At 39.8% G+C, this 18,125-nt stretch overlaps 3 protein-coding genes and 1 non-coding gene across 4 annotated transcripts in view; 3 read left to right on the forward strand and 1 right to left on the reverse strand.

Moving 5' to 3' along the window:
* LOC109852136 overlaps positions 1-7,251 on the reverse strand; it is a 46,806-nt gene extending 39,555 nt beyond the window's left edge. The window contains exon 1 of the mRNA XM_020423009.1: positions 6,913-7,251. The gene's annotated coding sequence lies outside the window, so the exon portion shown is untranslated. The remainder of the gene's footprint in view (positions 1-6,912) is intronic.
* The window catches only part of LOC109852135, a 26,317-nt gene continuing 8,192 nt past the window's right edge, over positions 1-18,125 (forward strand). Inside the window, exons 1-4 of the mRNA XM_020423002.1 lie at positions 1-87; positions 10,282-10,416; positions 11,139-11,232; positions 14,839-14,919. Of these exons, the coding sequence (XP_020278591.1) occupies positions 10,337-10,416; positions 11,139-11,232; positions 14,839-14,919 (255 nt within the window). The 5' untranslated portion in view covers positions 1-87; positions 10,282-10,336. The remainder of the gene's footprint in view (positions 88-10,281; positions 10,417-11,138; positions 11,233-14,838; positions 14,920-18,125) is intronic.
* LOC109852035 (trichohyalin-like) lies at positions 2,110-3,339 on the forward strand. The gene has a single exon (XM_020422808.1). The coding sequence runs from the start codon at positions 2,110-2,112 to the stop codon at positions 3,337-3,339; it is 1,230 nt and encodes a 409-aa protein (XP_020278397.1).
* Trnav-uac lies at positions 9,932-10,004 on the forward strand. Its single transcript has one exon. It is a non-coding gene; the product is annotated as a tRNA-Val (tRNA).

Consider the following 18,125-nt stretch of genomic DNA (forward strand, 5'->3'; position numbering starts at 1 on the left):
ATGTATGTTTACATATGTAGTGTTTTAGTGCACGGTGGTTGCGATTAACGCTCAGACTTAGCGTATCTGGATCTGCGCGTGAAAGAGGTACGTCTCTGCTTTGTTTTGCTTCCTGGACGGCGAGCGTGCGTTGTCACACGTTCGAGGTTAGATTAATAATAAGCAGAAAAAATTAGTCAAAGGAATACTATAAAAATGTGATTTCCAAATGAATTTAAACCTTCTGACAATATTTATTGCAAAACTTATGTGTATATATATATATATATATACGGTAGTAACGTCTGCACACGTACACACACATGCACGAGCACGCACACACACATTTCTCCACGATCGCCAGCAATTATATCACTGCTCATACATAAAACAAAATGGTTCGTTGAACAAGACTCGTGTTATTAGTATAATATATAACTATTACCTGGAAATTTATGTTTTATTTATTTATAGAAAACGGTATTTTAAAAAAGTTATTTTTAATTAAAAACTTTTTTTTTATATAATTTATATTGTGTTACCATTTGTGTGTGAAAAATAAGTTTACGATATTATATTTATTTAATATATATTTAAGTTAATCTTATATAAAAGAATATGTAAATTAATTTTTATGCCAAGAGTTTGTCAGGATAATTAAGTTTTTAATTAATGATATGGTTCTGCATTAGAGTTTATAGAGTTTTCTTTCTCTATCTCTTTTTCTCTCCTCTTTTTCTCTCTCTCTCATTCTCATAGGAATTACGCTAATTATACTATATTTAAACAGAGAATTGTTTTTGAAGAATACGCAACTATAAGTGTGAAATATAACACGCGTACAACGTTGATGCAAAACAATTTTAAATAAATTCCGCATTTTACCAACTAGTACTTGAACAACGCAATTTTTGTCACTTTAATGAAAAAATAAATTTGTATCCAATCTCAGAATGTTGCAATTACGTCGTTATTTAAAGATAAACTCTCGAAAATAGCCATTTTGGCAATATTTATTTATTACAAATCCTATTCTATTTTTTGTATTGTAAAATTCAGATTCGAATTCGATGCACATCAAAATTCATAGAAAATCAATCAAATTTTTTTCGTTAAAGTGACGGACAAAAAAATTGCATAAATTTCTAGATCAATGTAATTGTTTTTTTTTTTTGTTCGCATTATTGTATTGTTATAACAATAGAACCACTATCATACGGGAAAATGTAGCGGCGGTGCAGCCTACTTCTTTCGTTTACCGCTAAATTTGGATTAACCCAATTCATCTCGTGCGAATGTTCTCAAACAAGCGCAGCTCGTAGTTCCGCAAAGAAAATTGTAGGAAGAAGCAAAATATGCATAACCAATGTAAAGACTATTTTACCGTTGGTGATCCGATGTTAATGCGGCTACGTTGCAAGAGCATTAGTCTCACGTCATGCAGATGTAAACTCGCGTTACAGGTACAGAGTAGTAGCGAGCGATGCGTCATGATGAACTTTTTTTCTCGCTGCGACATGTTTCCGGTGAATTACGCAAAGGCTAATCAGATATTGACTGCGTTAATTAATTAACACGTCGCAGAGAGAAATCTTAAGATAAATAAACAAACACGAGGCGCATGTGTAAGTTTTTTTTCTTATGTGTGTGTGTGAGAGAAAGATTAATTTTTAATATTACCAAGATGAAGATAATTCTCTCCTTTTTTGGTCTCATCTGTTACGTTCTCTTGTCTCGTGCGTATTATTTGCATAATCTCTAGCAACTCGCATGTACTCGCATGTGGTGAAAATTATGATACACGTACAATTATAAATTATAATGAAAATTTATAATAAATTACAATACACTTATTAAATATTTATTATGATATATAAATATTTTCTGTACGTGTATGTGTAAAAGAGTTTTAATTTTTCACGAGATGCTGTAGACAAACTGTAGAGTGAACTAGCGTAAACACCTTACAGGCGATCAAACTGGAAGATTAGAGAAGCAGCACGTTTGAACGTCCTATCTACTTGACGACTGATGTCTAGGTTCTGTGTGCGATTTCCCGTATCGTACAAACTTGCTTACGGACGGACACCTTTATTTCGCCCGAGGCTGTCTATCGAAACGCAAGGAGTTATGGGTGAGGAGCCCCGGAGCAACAACGAGAGTGCTCTGTACATCGCGAGATTTCGTCGCAGTTGCCGCAACCGCGAGTCTTACGACGCGGTCGCGCAGTTGGAGGCGGAATTGCGACGTGCCTACATGGTGAAGGGACTCGAGGCGCAGCTCGAGGAGAGGCAAGTCTGCAGACAGGCCGAGCTCGTGCGAAAACACGAGGGCGCCGAGCTGAGTCGCCAGCAGCAACAGAAAGCGTTGGAGGAGGATCTCAGGCGCCGATCGGAGAATCTGCGGAAGTCCGCGGAATACAGGCAACAGCTGAACGAGCAGTTGACACGAAAAGAAGAAGAAAAGAGAGTACTTATGGAAGAAGCTCGCGAATACAGGAAGTTCCTGGAAGAAGCGGACAGACTGCAGGAGGAACGGGAGCGCGCTCGTACACTAGAGAAGAAGTGCGAGCTGGTGGAGAGGATGAGACGGGAGAGACTGCGTCTCGAGGAGATGAGGGAGATCCGTCGGCAAAAGGAATACGAAATGGAAGAAAAGAAGCAACGAGAAGATGTAGAGTACTTGAAGGAGGTAGAGGTAAGATCAAAGGAGATGAACAGACTTCGAAGAGAGCAGTTGGAGAGACGCGAGCGTGTGCAGATGGAAATAACGAGAATAATACTTGACGCCGAGGCTCGGAAACGCGAGAAGGAAGAGTATCTGATCGACCTCGTGGCAGAGGAGATAAGGTGTGAACTTATGATCAGAGAGATGGAAGAGACAACGCGTCGGAAAAAGATGCAGCAGGAGCTGGCCGTTAGTTTGCGGGAACAAATTGTCTTTACCGAACAGTGTAAAATGCGTTTCGCGGAAGAGGATAAAGCATGGGCCGAGGAAGTTATGAGGAAGGTCATGGAGGACGAAAAGACGGCGAGGTGCACGGCGGAGGCGAAGAGAAGAATGAAAACGCAGTATCGACAGGATCTAGAGAAGTTGATTGCGCACCGTCGCAGAATTCGAGAAGAAGAAATCGCGAGAATTGAGGAAGTCGCCCGCGAGGAACAGAGGCTGAGGTTAATTGAGATGGAACACGCGAAGGAGGAGAGAAAACGCTTGTTGACAATACACGCGACCAACATCGCGAGCTTCGTGGATAGAGCGATTCTCACGCCCGAGGAGCAACAAATACTCGCCGAATTAACGAAAACAAATCAAACCGTTGACAGTAACGATGCGTCGAAGGAGACGCAAAAAGATTGAACACAAAAATCGAACAACACCTAATTATAATTTAAATAAAAAATAAAATATCTGGAAAAATAATGTAAACTGATACCGACCTCCTGAGAAAACTTCTGTCTGTTTAAATATGTTCTTCGAACATTTGTTTCGTTTTTTAAATAAAAAAGAATAAGAGAGACATGTTTCAATTAAGACGAAAAAAAAATATATATAGTTTAATTACATACACTATGCATATAATTTCGTGTCTCTTGATATACGCGAGAAATTACAGCGCGTATTTTAATTATATCATTAGAAATTATCATCATCCCATTGGAAACTTTTAACATATTCAAGCACGCTTCATTCATAAATGAGTTATCTCTTGCAACATTATTCCAAGAAGTTGCGTTGCGAGATAACTTCGACGCGCAGAAAAGAGCTGAACAAACCTGATACGGTAATGTATTCTAATGTATTAAAATTATGCTTCATCGCGATTGATTACGCTCTCTTTTATATATGTATACGTACATATATATATATAATTTTTCCTGTTATCGAAGTCTTAAATTATCATCGAGGCGTGATATGTGATGTTGCGAGGTGAGACGGCGAGATTTTATGCTTGTGCGGAGCGAGATGTAACTAACTGTTTTATGTAAATTATGTGTGTAATACTTTCTCGATAATAATAATTCTTTATATCTTGCGAGATTATTAATCGCCAAGTGAGATCTAATCTTTGCTAATAAGAAATTACGCGTGCTTCAGCAATCTATAAAATTTTAAACAGGAAGAAACATTGCGCAGATGTAATTAGCGACAAGAAGATTGTGGTCATTCGTCCGTCCCGTGTATTAAACTACAGTTTAATATTTTTTACGCGTATTTTCGAGGATAAATTTCTCATCTCGTTTAACATTTTGCATGATGATACAACTTTATACGCGGTCTATAATTCAGCGATTAAAACATGACAAATTGTTTTAATTAATACACGTGGCTATATTGAAGACTACTACATCTACGAGCGGAAACGTTAATGTTTTTACACATGAGATCACACTTTTCATTGTTTGAAATATTGCATTGTTGGTGCACCTTCATGTGTAAAGACTTCTGCCTGTCCACATTACATGTAACGTAACTATGTGTAAATTTTATGAAGCGCTAGAAGAAAAGTTTTTTCAATATTAAAACTTCCGATAGTTCGCAAAATCATAAATTTATGATGAGGCAGAGATCTACAATGTTGAAAAAGTTTACTTTTTTTTCTTTACAGAAATCATAAACAAACATTATATCCTTAGGAAGATATGAAGGCGTTACCGCGCAGAACTTTTCGAATATTTGGTGCAAGACAGCACACGGATATTTGCCCCTTAGCACCTGTCGCCAGGTGTTGCTTGTCTGTTAGAATGTTCAAAGATTTCCCATGAGAGGCACCGCTCGAGTAATTTCCAAGGAACTTGCGCGCCTATTATGAAACATTTTGTCTGTAGAAGATGGATCTTCTAAGTGGAATTAATAATTTGCGTCAAGAGTTCACTTTCTTAATATGTCAGTGAGGAATTGGGAGTCCTTGAATTCTCTTTTTTATACATTCCCATAAAATATCTTTATTTTCAACTAATTTTGTTGATCGCCAATTTTTTTTTGAAGACGTACTTGCTTCTTAACTTAGAAACAATTAAATTGAAGAACGCTACTACCAATAACAGAAAAATGAAAATACAAAAAATACATGAAATAATTGCGTGCGCAAATATTAATGATCGTTAAGTATCAAATCACGTCGGAGTGAAAAACGAGAGCGCGGCTTGATGAGTAAAAAGTTACGCTAATTATTTTATCACGTATAATTGATCGTGGCTCTATATCCGAACTATCATTTATGGCCTTGTATAGTCATCGATCGAGTTACATAGTAAGACACGGCCGGTCTGTGACGACAGAATATAGATAGAACACATTAAAGCGAAACAATCATGGTGTACATTAAAAGATTATATTATCGTTTGATGTATAAAAACTTTCGACTTGACAGAAATGTATGTAGCGCGTATGTGTGTGTGTGTGTAATAAATCGAATAATATATTCAGGTTGCGTTCTGAGAACATAATGCATGTACGTCAATTTTTTTCAGTAGAGATAATCTGAGATTTTTATTGTCATTATTTTACAACGGAAAGAAAGAGAGAGAGAGAAGAGAAAAGTAAGAAGTTATACCGCGGCAATTAAGACTCTACGTATTCTTACTTACAACATATCGTAAAACACAACACTTGATTTTCTTGCTATAACGTGAAGCCAGTAAAGCGTTTACTGTTAAGTGCGATTTATTTCTCAAGAATGTTATAACGTTTGAGATTACTTTAAATTATGCAAATGGTTTGTAAATATTCCATTTTGAGACTATCTAGTATTTAAATAAAAAATAAAAAATAAAAAATAATAATAATAAATAATAATAAAAAATAAAAAAAAATATATAATAATACTATTTAAATAAATAATAATCTGACTCTGGTGTAAAAAATAATTATTGTTAAATTAATTGCATTGAGAACGCGCGTTGGATGTAGCAGTGTTTTTATCTGTACGTGTTGGTTCGAAAAAAACATTTGTTTTTATACGGCGTGTTGTATTTTTCACGAACTGATGATATAAACAAAAAAATACCGATTTTACGCGCAAAAATCAAAAACGTACACGGAAAAAAAAGTTTTGCTATTATATAGTCAGCAAAAAAAAATGGTTGATCCTACGAAATTTTTTGTTTCATCAACAAAATATTTTGTTGGCAAAACAAAAATTTTACTAAACTTAACAAATGTTTTTTTGCTGGCCATATAGTAACTAATTTCTTGCTATTTTAGCAAATCTTTTTTTTCCGTGTAGAATTAAAGTTTGTCGCGTACACAAAGCTACGTTTTCCGAGAAAATCCGCGTTAGAATATTGCATTTGTGACATATTCATTTTATTTTAATATTAATGTTTCCCGTTAAATACGTAAATGCAAATACATATTTATGTTCTATACATATGTTGTAACCTTATATCTATATTCTATACATATATTGTAACCATCAAGTCTCTATCTTTGCTATTTCATATCATAAAATCGAATATGTTCAACAGCGCATCACTTGCGTGAAACAGGGTCATAAAGATATTGCTATGGTCATTAGACTCGCGACGATGGCTTCGTAAACACAGACATACGATTCTGTAGATTACGAAAAAGGATTGATGTACATCCAGTCAATAATTTACGTTTCTGCACGAGAAACGGTCACGCAATATGTTTAATTACCCACTTTTATAGATTTCACATGCAATATACACGCTCCATTAAAGTCACTTAAATTTATTTGTTTAATCACAAATGTATTTGAATTTATATCGTGTGTATACGTGTTTATATTATTATATAAACATATTAGAAATTACAGATTTAATATATTATCTAATATTCGTATATACTGCATTTTTTCATAAAATGCTACGTAAAATAAAAAAAAAAAGTGATAGCTCAAATTATACGTCTATAAAAATTAGTTCCGATATAACCGTAATTGCACGTGTGGTCGAAAGTACTTACCGACAAAAATCTGAAAACGTTTCGTTTCGTTCTTGGCATATCTTGCAATATTGCACTCACAATTAATTTACGTTACGTTCCACGTGCGCGAATATTTCACTCTCAAACAATCGCGAAAAATTGGTTTCCGATCCGAAACAAACTTGACTGCCGCTTGCTTTTTCTGTCGTGACACCCGATATGTAACGGCGCGCCGGTTGCACGTAGCGTCATACGTTATTACGACGAACGACCGATATTTTACGAGACACTCGCGATAAATTCTGACGCACGGAATTCAGTTTTGCACGCTAACACTCGCGGGAAACACGGAACGCGACGCTTCAACCTGTCTCCATGTTTTTCTGACTGATCGCGTTGCTTATATTCGAGAATCGCAATATCGCTTCTCGATATGTCGCGACGTTCGCGCGCGCGCGCCCTCTCTCGCTCGCGCGGTTACTTCGGAATTTTCGAAGAGCGATATTGATAGCATCAACGGCGGTCACGTATGTACAACACGATGTTTCATACATCACGACAAAACACCGTCTCTTATTTTCCACATTCGCGATAATAATTGCGAGCGGAAACGGTTCATTTTCGAGACACAAACAGTCTGCGGCAAACGGGCAGCTGCCATTTCGTAACTATCTCGGCGTGTTTTTTTTTTTTTCGAATCAAAGAATCGCAATATCTCTCTCCTCTCGACACGTGATCAAAAACTCGTCAGTCCTTATCGAATATACGTACAAATATACGTAATATCGACGTGAAGTCGAACAAAGTTGTCGTAACGCGGCGCGCGCAACTTCATAAAGTCCCCATGGTATATTTCCACCATGACAAAATGTTCAGCAAATATAAATCCTATCTCCGAGAGAACACCTCGGCGATATATACGCACCGCGCGAACCAGTTGACATCAGAATGGGACACACAATATGTCGCGCTACACGCTCGCTTTGACAGTGAAAAAGCTTTGAACCTTTACACTCGGAGATGTCGCTTACTCCCGGACGGCAATACATCAAGCGGCGGCGGGTCTTTCTTTGAGGAAAAAAAGAGGTGTTAAATTGTAATAAAAAATTCCGTATGTTCAACTTGTTATCTTGCAGAAAGAAAGAGAGAAACGCGTTTTGCGTTATCTTATAAATACTCGATGATATCGCACGCTGGCCGAGACAAGTAAAGATTTTTCATGTGACTTTTCTCTGTGTGTTGTAAAACCCGTTAATGATCTCATCGTATTTCAGTAATGAGCAGAGAGAAAGAGAGGAAACAAATTTACGCACCCACATAATCCTTCGTTTTAGATAGGAATATACGGCACCGTCTAACTAGTATACATAGACGCAAGCGCGTCAGCGACAGACGACGACGGTGTGTCTCATTTTCAGGCGGTCTTTCAAAGAGCTTTCCGACGTGGATTTAATTAATATATACCAAACTTACTCCCATTTTATTACACAAAGGAAGGAACGGGAAAAGCTTTTGTCCGCATTATTAAATTTGATCTGTCCTCGCAAATTGAGAGAGAGAGAGAGAGACGTCTCTTTCTCTCTCTCAATAATAAAAATACATTTCTCAATAAAATATAAAACCGACACGCTAAAGCGCTCGAATGAACTTAGTGAGCAACGTGAGAATTAAATCAACTTCTTATCGCTCGGAGAACTTTGGATCTGTACCGTAATACAAACTTCGTCAACTCGTTATAACACAAGAAAATCTCTACAACTCGAATTTTGTCTTCGTTGTTCTTCCTTTCTATTTCTGTCCAAAGTGAGTTTTAAAACATTCTGCAATTATCTCTCTAAGACAAATGTGCTATAAACAAACAATAAGAAAGTACTTAAGACAATGTGAATTGTGAATGATTAATATTCGTATGTTTAATATAAATTAGTTTTTATTTAGTAACGTCACAATGTGTGTCGTTTATCTTTAGCAGTTTCTCGAGGAGAAACAAAATGCGCAAAGCTCGCTCGACTCGCGAAGCGCAGCCAGTTAACAAGCGCAAGTTGTATCGCGTGTTTTGTTTATTTAGTCGCGCAATGACAAATGGCATGTCGACAAGACGCATTCATCATTCGTATGGCGTTATGTTTCTATTGTGCGCCGTCGCGTATCAGCGCATCAGCGCAATAAGATTTTACAATGGTCGGGAGAGAGACGGTTATTTCGCCGATTATCCGTTCGCATTATTGCTTAGATCGTATTACGATAGCGATAAACCCGGCTTTATTTTCTCGTTGCAGTCTCTGCTCTGCAGAGTCCGGAGTTCCGTATTGCGCGTTCTCTCTCTCGTTCGAATGTTCCGGCTTTCGTGTTGCGCGCGCGTTACCGCGCGCGTAACACACGCGTTCGTGCGCTATCGTTGCACAGCTCGCCCCGTCTGATTTGTTTGCATTGTTGATGCTGACAATACGCAACGTGAGCATTTGTTTGCACACACACGCGCACACACGCGATTTGTCTCGTAGACCACGCCACGCATCTAATTATGCATGTCAACGGATCCTTCGCTTCCCCCCTCGTTCGCGTAACGAGCGTCGTGCGTTTGCATCTATACGCGTAGATTTTCGTCGTGGGCGGAGGAATGAACTTTCCCGTGCATAATTTAATGCAAATCAGACGATTACTGCGTTTAGTTACTTAAGACATTTACGGGTATATTACTCGTTAAAGTTCTAAAATTGCTCGGGACGTTATTTTCCGGAAATTTGCGCAATTGTTTGGGGAGAAAAGTCGAGATTTTATATTATTCTGGAGAAAATAAAGAAAAATAATAATAATTAACGCGGGCGTGACGCGGAAAAAAAAATTTATTTTAATAACGCGCGCTCATCGCGCAACACTGTAATTCGAGTACAACTTTGTTTCTTCCTTGATGCTCAGAATTTGTAAAATAATTAATTGCTTTTAGACTGCAATAAGATGTAAGAATTATAACGTGATTGACGTTTTTAATTCGAATCGACACATTTTGTGTGTTTTGATCGAAGCGCTTTCTCCACAAACACGAGCGTCAGCGAGCGGTTCCGTGGTGTAGCGGTTATCACGTCTGCTTTACACGCAGAAGGTCGCCAGTTCGATCCCGGCCGGAACCATTATTTTTTTTTTATTTTTTTTTTTTTTTATTTTCAGTTGCAAATGTATACAAGTTTCAATGTAATTACAACAACCTTGTATCGTTAATTAATTGAATTGCCTGCATCTGATAATTAGAATAAAAATAATTGCGATAAAATTAGATTGAGAGATACATTTATCGCGCGCGTAAAAAGATCTTTCCTCTCTTGAATATTAATGTTGAGTAAAGCGAACGCGTTTAACGCGACCGTTTCGTCGCATTAACGTCACTTGAAAACTCTCTTCTGATTCCAGATATCAACGTGACGGGTCGAGTGAAAAGAGGTGCGATGTCGTAGTCGTCGTCGATATGAACGAGAGCCGGTGCTACACGGATTCGCCCGTGCTCGTCGAACATCAGGCCTTCAACCGTAATGGGAAGGCGCTTAGGTACGATTACCATAAAGATTGAAGACCATTCGAGCTCGCGCGCGCTCCACCACGCTGCGAGTTTAATCGTCTGCGACAGGAACGGGCGTTGATCGCGCGCACTGATTTATGCGTCGTAATTGAAGAGTGCAATTCGAAAACGACCTCTCATAGATTCTATTAGCTTGTGTGTTTCGATGCGATGCAACGACGTGATTTACACACGTTATATAGAAAATAAACGTACGCGGTCCGCGCTGCGAGAGAAGCGACGCGTTATCTTTCCTGACGCGATTTAGAAATTAAATATATGATATTTGTTAATTTGTTAAAAGATTATACACGACTTAATTAACACACACAGAAAGAGAGAAAGAGAGAGAGAGAGAGAGAGTAAAATTCGCAGTAAACGAATACACACTCGATCGTTTGATACGCACATCTTCGGATTTTCTTTTCACGGTAAACTCTCCCGCTAGTAAACTCCCATTACGTTCATTACATCCCGAACCTTTCTCTTCCTCTCCAACACGCTATCATCCGCGCTGTCGCGCAGATAGTGTCACGGGAGGATGTCCGATCAGATTATCAATTGAATTACAGTCCTCGGCTAATCAGATTATGTTGCGGGTTATATCCCGACTCACGTTCGCGTCCCGTAAAGCAAGCTTAAACGCTAAAGCGCCAGATCCCGCTGGCGCTTCTTGTCATCTGGCCGAGACACTAACGAGGGTTGATTTCAGGGGATCTAAGAAAAGCGTGCTGTTCTATACGACCGACTGCGGCGACGAAAAGGAAGACCTGAATCTTAAACTTCAGCAACGGTCCGTCTCGTTGGTAAGTTACGTTCGCGCGTTAATATACGCGTTAAACTCCAAACGGTGCGCGAGCCGCGTACACACACAATAATAATTTTACACGCGTCTTTTCTGCTTTGCAAGAACGTGAACATGTGTTTCGAGAACGGCCGCGGAAAGAAGATCGAAAGAAAGAAGCGAAAAAAATATTTAAGCGAAAAGCGCCACTGATTTTGTTATTGTTTTATTTGAGAAACGAGAAAAGGAAATAGTAAGAAAGAGAGAAACCTGAGAATAGTGCGTCACAAATTGGAAAGGTTTGAAATTTGAAAAAAAATATCGAGATATAACGTGGGTTCAGATTGCGGAACACATATACACACACATACACGTTATTGCTGCGCAGTGATACGCGCGTGAGAATCCTTACCTCCGGTTCGAGAAATCATAATTCTCACGGACACAACAATCGGGATCTCCCGCATAATTTTCGTAGAGTTCTCGTGCTCATCGGCCGGCACGCATGGTAATCGCACGGTGTTCGCCTCGGGCGTCTCTTGTGGTCACGCCCTTTCGACAAGATACAGACGCGCCGTATAGACGATTCGAAGATGGAAAAGCGCGCGGGATAGACGATACTTTCGAGAAAAACGAGCAAACACTCTATATCGAGTTTCATTTTTTATTTTTTTTTTTTTAACTACGAAGCAACTTCTCTTGAGAAGCAGAAGACATCAACTTCCAAAGCAGATTGTTTTTTGTTTGCTATCAAGAGATGCGAAGTACGATATTTTCGATGGAATTGAATTTTTTTTGTGTGGGGAGAAAATTAGTAAATCTCGTTATTACGCGAGAAGGCACGCGATCCATTACGCGCGTGTCGATTTCTTGCTCGTCTTACACGTACCTACGTCAAGCCTGACTTGGTACTTGATGCGTGAAATAGCGGTAATGGCGCACGCACGTTGTATCGAGCTTGTTTATGCACGCATAAGTCTTCCGAAGCGAATAAACTGTTAGAAGACGCGCAACTTACTACAGCTGAGATTGTCGAAGGCGAGTAGACGCACCGAACACGTTGTTAGCGAGAGAGAGTGACCGTGCAGATGTTACCGCTAAGTAGCAAAGTCAAGTTTTTTTGTATAACAAATAATATACAAAAAGACGATCTTTGCCAAGCAGATACGTACAGACTGACGTACTCGACTGTCTTACAACAAGTTAAAAACAAAAATTGATGTATTTTTATCTTCTTTTTTTTTTATTTTCTAAAAGATTTTTAAAAAGTTTTGGACACGAGTGTTGGGTCTCTCGCGCGATCCATGTAAAATTTAAACGAAACAAGCGGAGGAGTGGCCCAAGTTCGGACGGCGAGTTGTTCGCGTCGAGGGAAACATAATAACCTATCTCAAAAAAGAAAAAAAAAATATAACGAATCGAATCGCGTGTTGGATGCGCGATGCGAGACCTGAAAATTGGTCTCCTCCCGGCCGGCACGTAACGCGCGCCATGAGCTTCGTGAGAGATACATAGCTAACTGTATCCTTCTCATCTCGAGTTACTCACGCCTCGCTTTTCCAACGGCTCTTTCGAGGTCGTGTAATAATTGTTATTCCCGGCCGTTCAGCAATTATATAGCGAACCGTGCGTCTCGTTTCGCGATTGTTTCATTGTCGCGCGCGTCAAGAAATCCTGTAATTCCGTTTGTAAAAAAAAAAAAAAAAAAAAAAGAGCGTATAATAATGACAGCGTCGTGACGAGAGCAACTTCTGCAGCGTGTCGCTCGGAGAAAACTACTCGCGATATCTCAACGCGCTTACAATTTGTTTGTTTGTTTGTTTGTTTGTTTTTTTTTTTAATCTAAATAATAACATCTTTTGTATCCACACACGCACGCGCGCGCACACACACACACACACATTAAAGTATGTCGTGTTGAATGTTTTTATTGTTAAATCACCGTTACGCGTAATTACTTTACGTGTTATTACATTTCCTGTATCAGTGTCTTGTTGGCTTTTTTCCCCCTTTTCTGTGCATATCTGCAACGCTCCTTTTGGTATTCTTGCGAACTCACATTGCTCCGAAAGAAACGACGAGGCACATATGTGTGTGTGTGTGTGTGTGTGTACATACACGTATGTACGCGCCCATCCGCCTACGTTTTCTCTTTCCTTTTCTCGCAGTTTCCCATTTTTTCCTTTTGCGTTCCCAGCTCAAAGGCGTCGAGGAAGACCGCAAAACTTTCTTCCGCGGACGACGTGCCGACAATAAGCCGGCACGGAGAGTTGTTTGTGTGGAACCAAAATTCGTCCGAATTTTTACGCAGCTAGTAAAATGCGCGATGAATATTGCACAAAGTAATCTGTTCGCGCGCGGGAAAAGCCGGGAAGTTCCAGCAGCGCTTCTAGATGATATTTTTTGTGAAGCGACTTCAATCTTCTTCAAAAATTTCAGCAGAGTAGTTTTGCACTGGTTCGTGGAAATACGATTTCTCTGGACCAGAAATATCCGTTGGGAATGAAGTAGATTCGAATTAAAAATTCGTGTAATTCGACTCGAATTAATTAACAAAATAATAATTGCGCACACATCAGCGGTTTTGTATCTCCTGTAAGAAGAGAATCGCGCGTTTTTACGTCAACATCCGTTTTATCGCGATGAAACATCTCCGTTCTCGCGAGTTTCGAACATTTTAGCAGTCACCGAAACGACGATTCTAGAGACTCAATTATTTGTGCCGGCGCGACAGGTTTCAATTAGCGTCTGATCAAACGCCGCTCTCCAACGGCGCGTTCCAACTGGAATAGTTCCCATAAAGTAGAGGTCGAAAGTCAAAGCGTTAACACGCGCTTCTCGTAAACCATCTATGAATACGACATGAAACGTAAACCTGGAAATTTAATAATGTCACGGGCTACGCAGAGGCGGCGTAAAATCTGTCGCGCCTAATCGCGGAAAGTTTCGAGAGAACGATAAAGTACTAACAGGCGAGTTAATTAGCATTTTCTTCATTATGTCGTGAAATAATTATAACGAAGATATCAGAGACGAAAAGGATTTTCGTTATTTATTGAGCTGGAGGACGCAAATATTGCGACGCAACAATAATTTTAAGCAGCAAAATTTGTTGAATCCACTTAATTTTTTGTTTCATCGACTGAACGTCGTTTTGTTGGCAAATTAAAAAATTCAATAAAGCTTAATTTTTCTCGCTGATAATTTTCTCGCTATATTCTTGCAAATATATTTTTTTTCTCGTGTGCAAAAGCTACATATCGATTTTATTGCGACTTAAAATAGAATCTGCGCATTTGTGCGAATAAAAAGAAAAGACGAGATAAGCATCCTTGATTCCGATAACGAGTGCGAACAGTAATAATTATCGCTTGCGGGTGTCGTATATCCTCGGCCGCTGAAATTCTATCGTTTTTAGAAAACGTTACGGTCGCCACACGGGTGTCGGCTTACATCTCCGACGAAGACGTCGGAAAGCTGCGGTTTGCGACTGCGGTTTGCGCGCGAATAACTTCCTTCTTTTTACCACCGAAATCCGTTGGCTCTTCTCTCTGCGCATGATCTTCTTTACTCTTGGTGTACCTACCTATAGCAATATTGTGTGATCCGATAAAACTGATTGTTTTAGACCGCGCTGCACACCGGAGTCGGCAGCCAGCAGCAATTACTGGAACCCAGGATGGCGCAGCTGGAAACCTTGGAGGCTAAGGTAAAAACTGTGCTTCGAACTTTGAACGAATTTCCGTTAATTTTTCTGAAAATTAACGAAGACTCTGAAAATATTAATTTGAGCCAAATTAAAATGGCGCAAAAAACCTGTACAACATTCTCGAGCGACATAAACCTCTCTTTTTCTCCCTTTTGATTTTCGTACTCTTTTTTTCTCTCTCGAGTCCGTCGAGGCATGTGTATGGGAACCGTTTTTTAGTGGAGGAAACCGAAGGCGATGTTTCGCGGTTATTGGCGGGTCGGCGTTATAGCCGCGATGGCTTCTTAAGCCTGTCCGACCGGTGATTTATATGCAGATGCGTGAACCAAACTCCGTTTCATCCGGGGGTCCTCGGACAAGGACGGGAGGAGGGCGGGAGAGAAGGTATAGGGTCTCTGTGCGCGCATCGGTACCATTAAAACTGTGTCCCGGTGCTCGTGCGCAAATGTCCAGTGGCGCAGCATCCGCAAGAACCTCTCTCTATCTCTCTCTTTCTCTCTCGGTTATTGCTGAGATGCTAACGGAGATTGAACTTGAGTTTTTTTTGCGACAATGCTTTTACTTTTTTTTTGTATCGTTTAAGTAATCGGATTCCTCACGCTCGGTTGTGGAGACGAAGAGGCCGATTAAAGATTACGCAAGCCGCGGTACACACCACGTCAGGTACTCGTTTCTCAATTTCAACATTTTTTCAAGATCAACAGTTTTTTCTTTCGATTTTCCACTTTAAAACAAAGATAAGGAGTTAAAATTTTCAATACTCGAGAACGTGTCTATTTTTACTTCTCTCCACTTCTCTCTGTTTTCATGTATAATTCTGCTGCGTAAATAATAAAGTCTTCTACCGAAGACTCGTCTTAATCTCTTAACTTTTTTTTTTTTACTCTCTTTTTCAAAAGCGACGACATCGAGTCTCCATTTACGCGCACTCACTTCTATCTACAACGAAATTGCGTTTCGATAAGTATACAAAGTTATTACTTTATCATCCGCGCGTTCGCTAAATTCTTCGTTCCGTGCAGGTCTAACACCAAGGTCCCGTGCCCCCGTCGTCGGAGTGTGTTCGTCGAGAAGCATTCGAACGATCCGGTTTCCAGCGTCGTTAATGCATCGGCCATATTTCCAGTCGTTCCTTGTAATTTGACGTCGATCCAGCATCGGTTGGCGTGTTGTAGAAAATTGCGGCGCGTTCCGACGGCGAATATTTGCGCACAAATCCCGCGAATTCCGACTTTTGAAGATCATTGCCGTTTCTCTCTTTCTCCTTCTCTCTTTCAATGACGAATGGAAGACACGCGGGCACAAAAGATGTGCGCCAAATAATACCGTTCCCTCTCTCTCCTTCTTTCTCTCTCATTCTGTCTCTCTCTCTCTCTCTCTCTCTGCGACGATAAAACCTGAAGATGAGAAAAAAAAACCGTATTTGTACGCGTCGGAGAGAGAAAACGCTTTTCAAAAGCGCTTCTAACTTGTCCAATACGAAACTCATCGCGATATTCACTCTCAACGACTTCACGAGACATGTAGCTCTCGCAAGGCGAGGAAAAAAAAGACAAAAAAAAAAAAAAAAAAAAAAAAAAAACAGAAATAGACTTGATATGAATAATGAAAAAAAAACGTCGAGAAGGTCGTCACACGTTCATGTTGACAGAAAGTATCTATGAGAACAGAAGAGAACGGTTGTTTTCTCCGAGTGGAAGAGAGAAATTCTATTCGATCTCTGACAAAAATACTTCAAAAACTTCAATTTTAGTCTCGATGCATTTACCGCCTCGCAAGAAAAAAAAACATTTGAAGAAGAACAGCGTGCTTTGACGCGATGTATAGATTTCGTTTTTCATCATTAGAGAAAGAGAGAGGGAGATATTCTATTTCGAGCTCTCCCCGTTTTCTACTACTAATTTTCGAAACCTTCGCCGTAAAAAAAAGTTGGGTCATAATACGCCCTTGGGCTCAAGGGCCCAGACAGATCTGCCAGGCAGATTGCGGTCCCGGGAGTCACTGCCCTTCTGCTGTCTGAGCGATACTTTCCACCAAGTTCTACTTCCACCACCTCGACATTACGCTTTTTGATATAACTCCGGTGATGCGAACTGAAATAAAGATAGAGCACAGTAAACGATTTTCAAAAAATTGACGTATTAGTTCAAAAAATATTTTCAAAACGTAAAACTAAAACGTGTGAATAAAGAATAATTTTCTGCTCGAGAAAATTGAGATAAAAATTTGGTCTTCAAAGATATCACTTCAAGATAAATCCAGATAGAAGCGCAGTGTGTCTTTTTTTTTTTTGGTTAAAAGAACGGTGGAAATTGTTGCAATAAGCGGTAGATTGCGTTTGCAGAGATCGACGCCCCCGAGCGCCGTGTCTCCGTAATGTCGGCCCTCTTCCATGCAAATTCCGCAATAAATTTCCGCATCTTGCGTGCTTGCTGTTTTTATTCCTTTGTTACGTGTGTGTGTGTGTGTGCGCGCGCGCGCAGTTGCGCACCAATGAGAAATTCGTGGAATGCCTCGCGCGGTTTTGCAGCCCATTTGTTTCTTACTTTTGCGCAAGCTGTAGAGGTGTTAGATACGATCTGCGGAGGTAACAATCGCAATCGTGTCTCCATTATCTCGTTATTTAAGACTTTGGACTGGTACAAAGCTACATTGCTTCTTACTTATACATCGCTATCAATCTTTTTCGTGAAAAAAAAAAAAAAAAAAAAAATTACTCGAGAGCGCACCAAGAAACGGAAGCGCTATAACTTTGTTCGTTTAACTAAACAATCAGAGATACGTTTTTGCTCTCGTTAGGGATTTGTTTCATGAACGAATCTGTTTCCTTCACATTCTCCCTGATCCAGAATCCGAGAATAGAAGGATATCAACGATCGACGTTTGCGTCGATCTCGTCGATCAGAGAACGTGCGCAGAACTAAAGCGATGGGAATCGACACTTTCGAGAGAGAAATTATTGTTCGATTTCGATCCAACATGCGCGCGCGCGTGTACACGCTCTGCCTTTCGTGAATTCTCTCTCGCCCCGAGATAAAATGTTAGCATCGATACGTCTCGCGCCTCACGAGTAACTTGACCGTCGAGAGAGAGAAAGAGAAGGAGAGCTCATCTCTTCTCTCCGCTTCAATGTATTCCAAGACAAATGTTCCTATCGATGCGAGCGATGCATCGTATCTTGCTGTGCGGTTAACTTGTTTCCCTCT

The sequence above is a fragment of the Pseudomyrmex gracilis genome, unplaced genomic scaffold, assembly GCF_002006095.1.
Source record: "Pseudomyrmex gracilis isolate BER0280 unplaced genomic scaffold, ASM200609v1 scaffold_24, whole genome shotgun sequence".
Lineage (NCBI taxonomy): Eukaryota > Metazoa > Arthropoda > Insecta > Hymenoptera > Formicidae > Pseudomyrmex > Pseudomyrmex gracilis.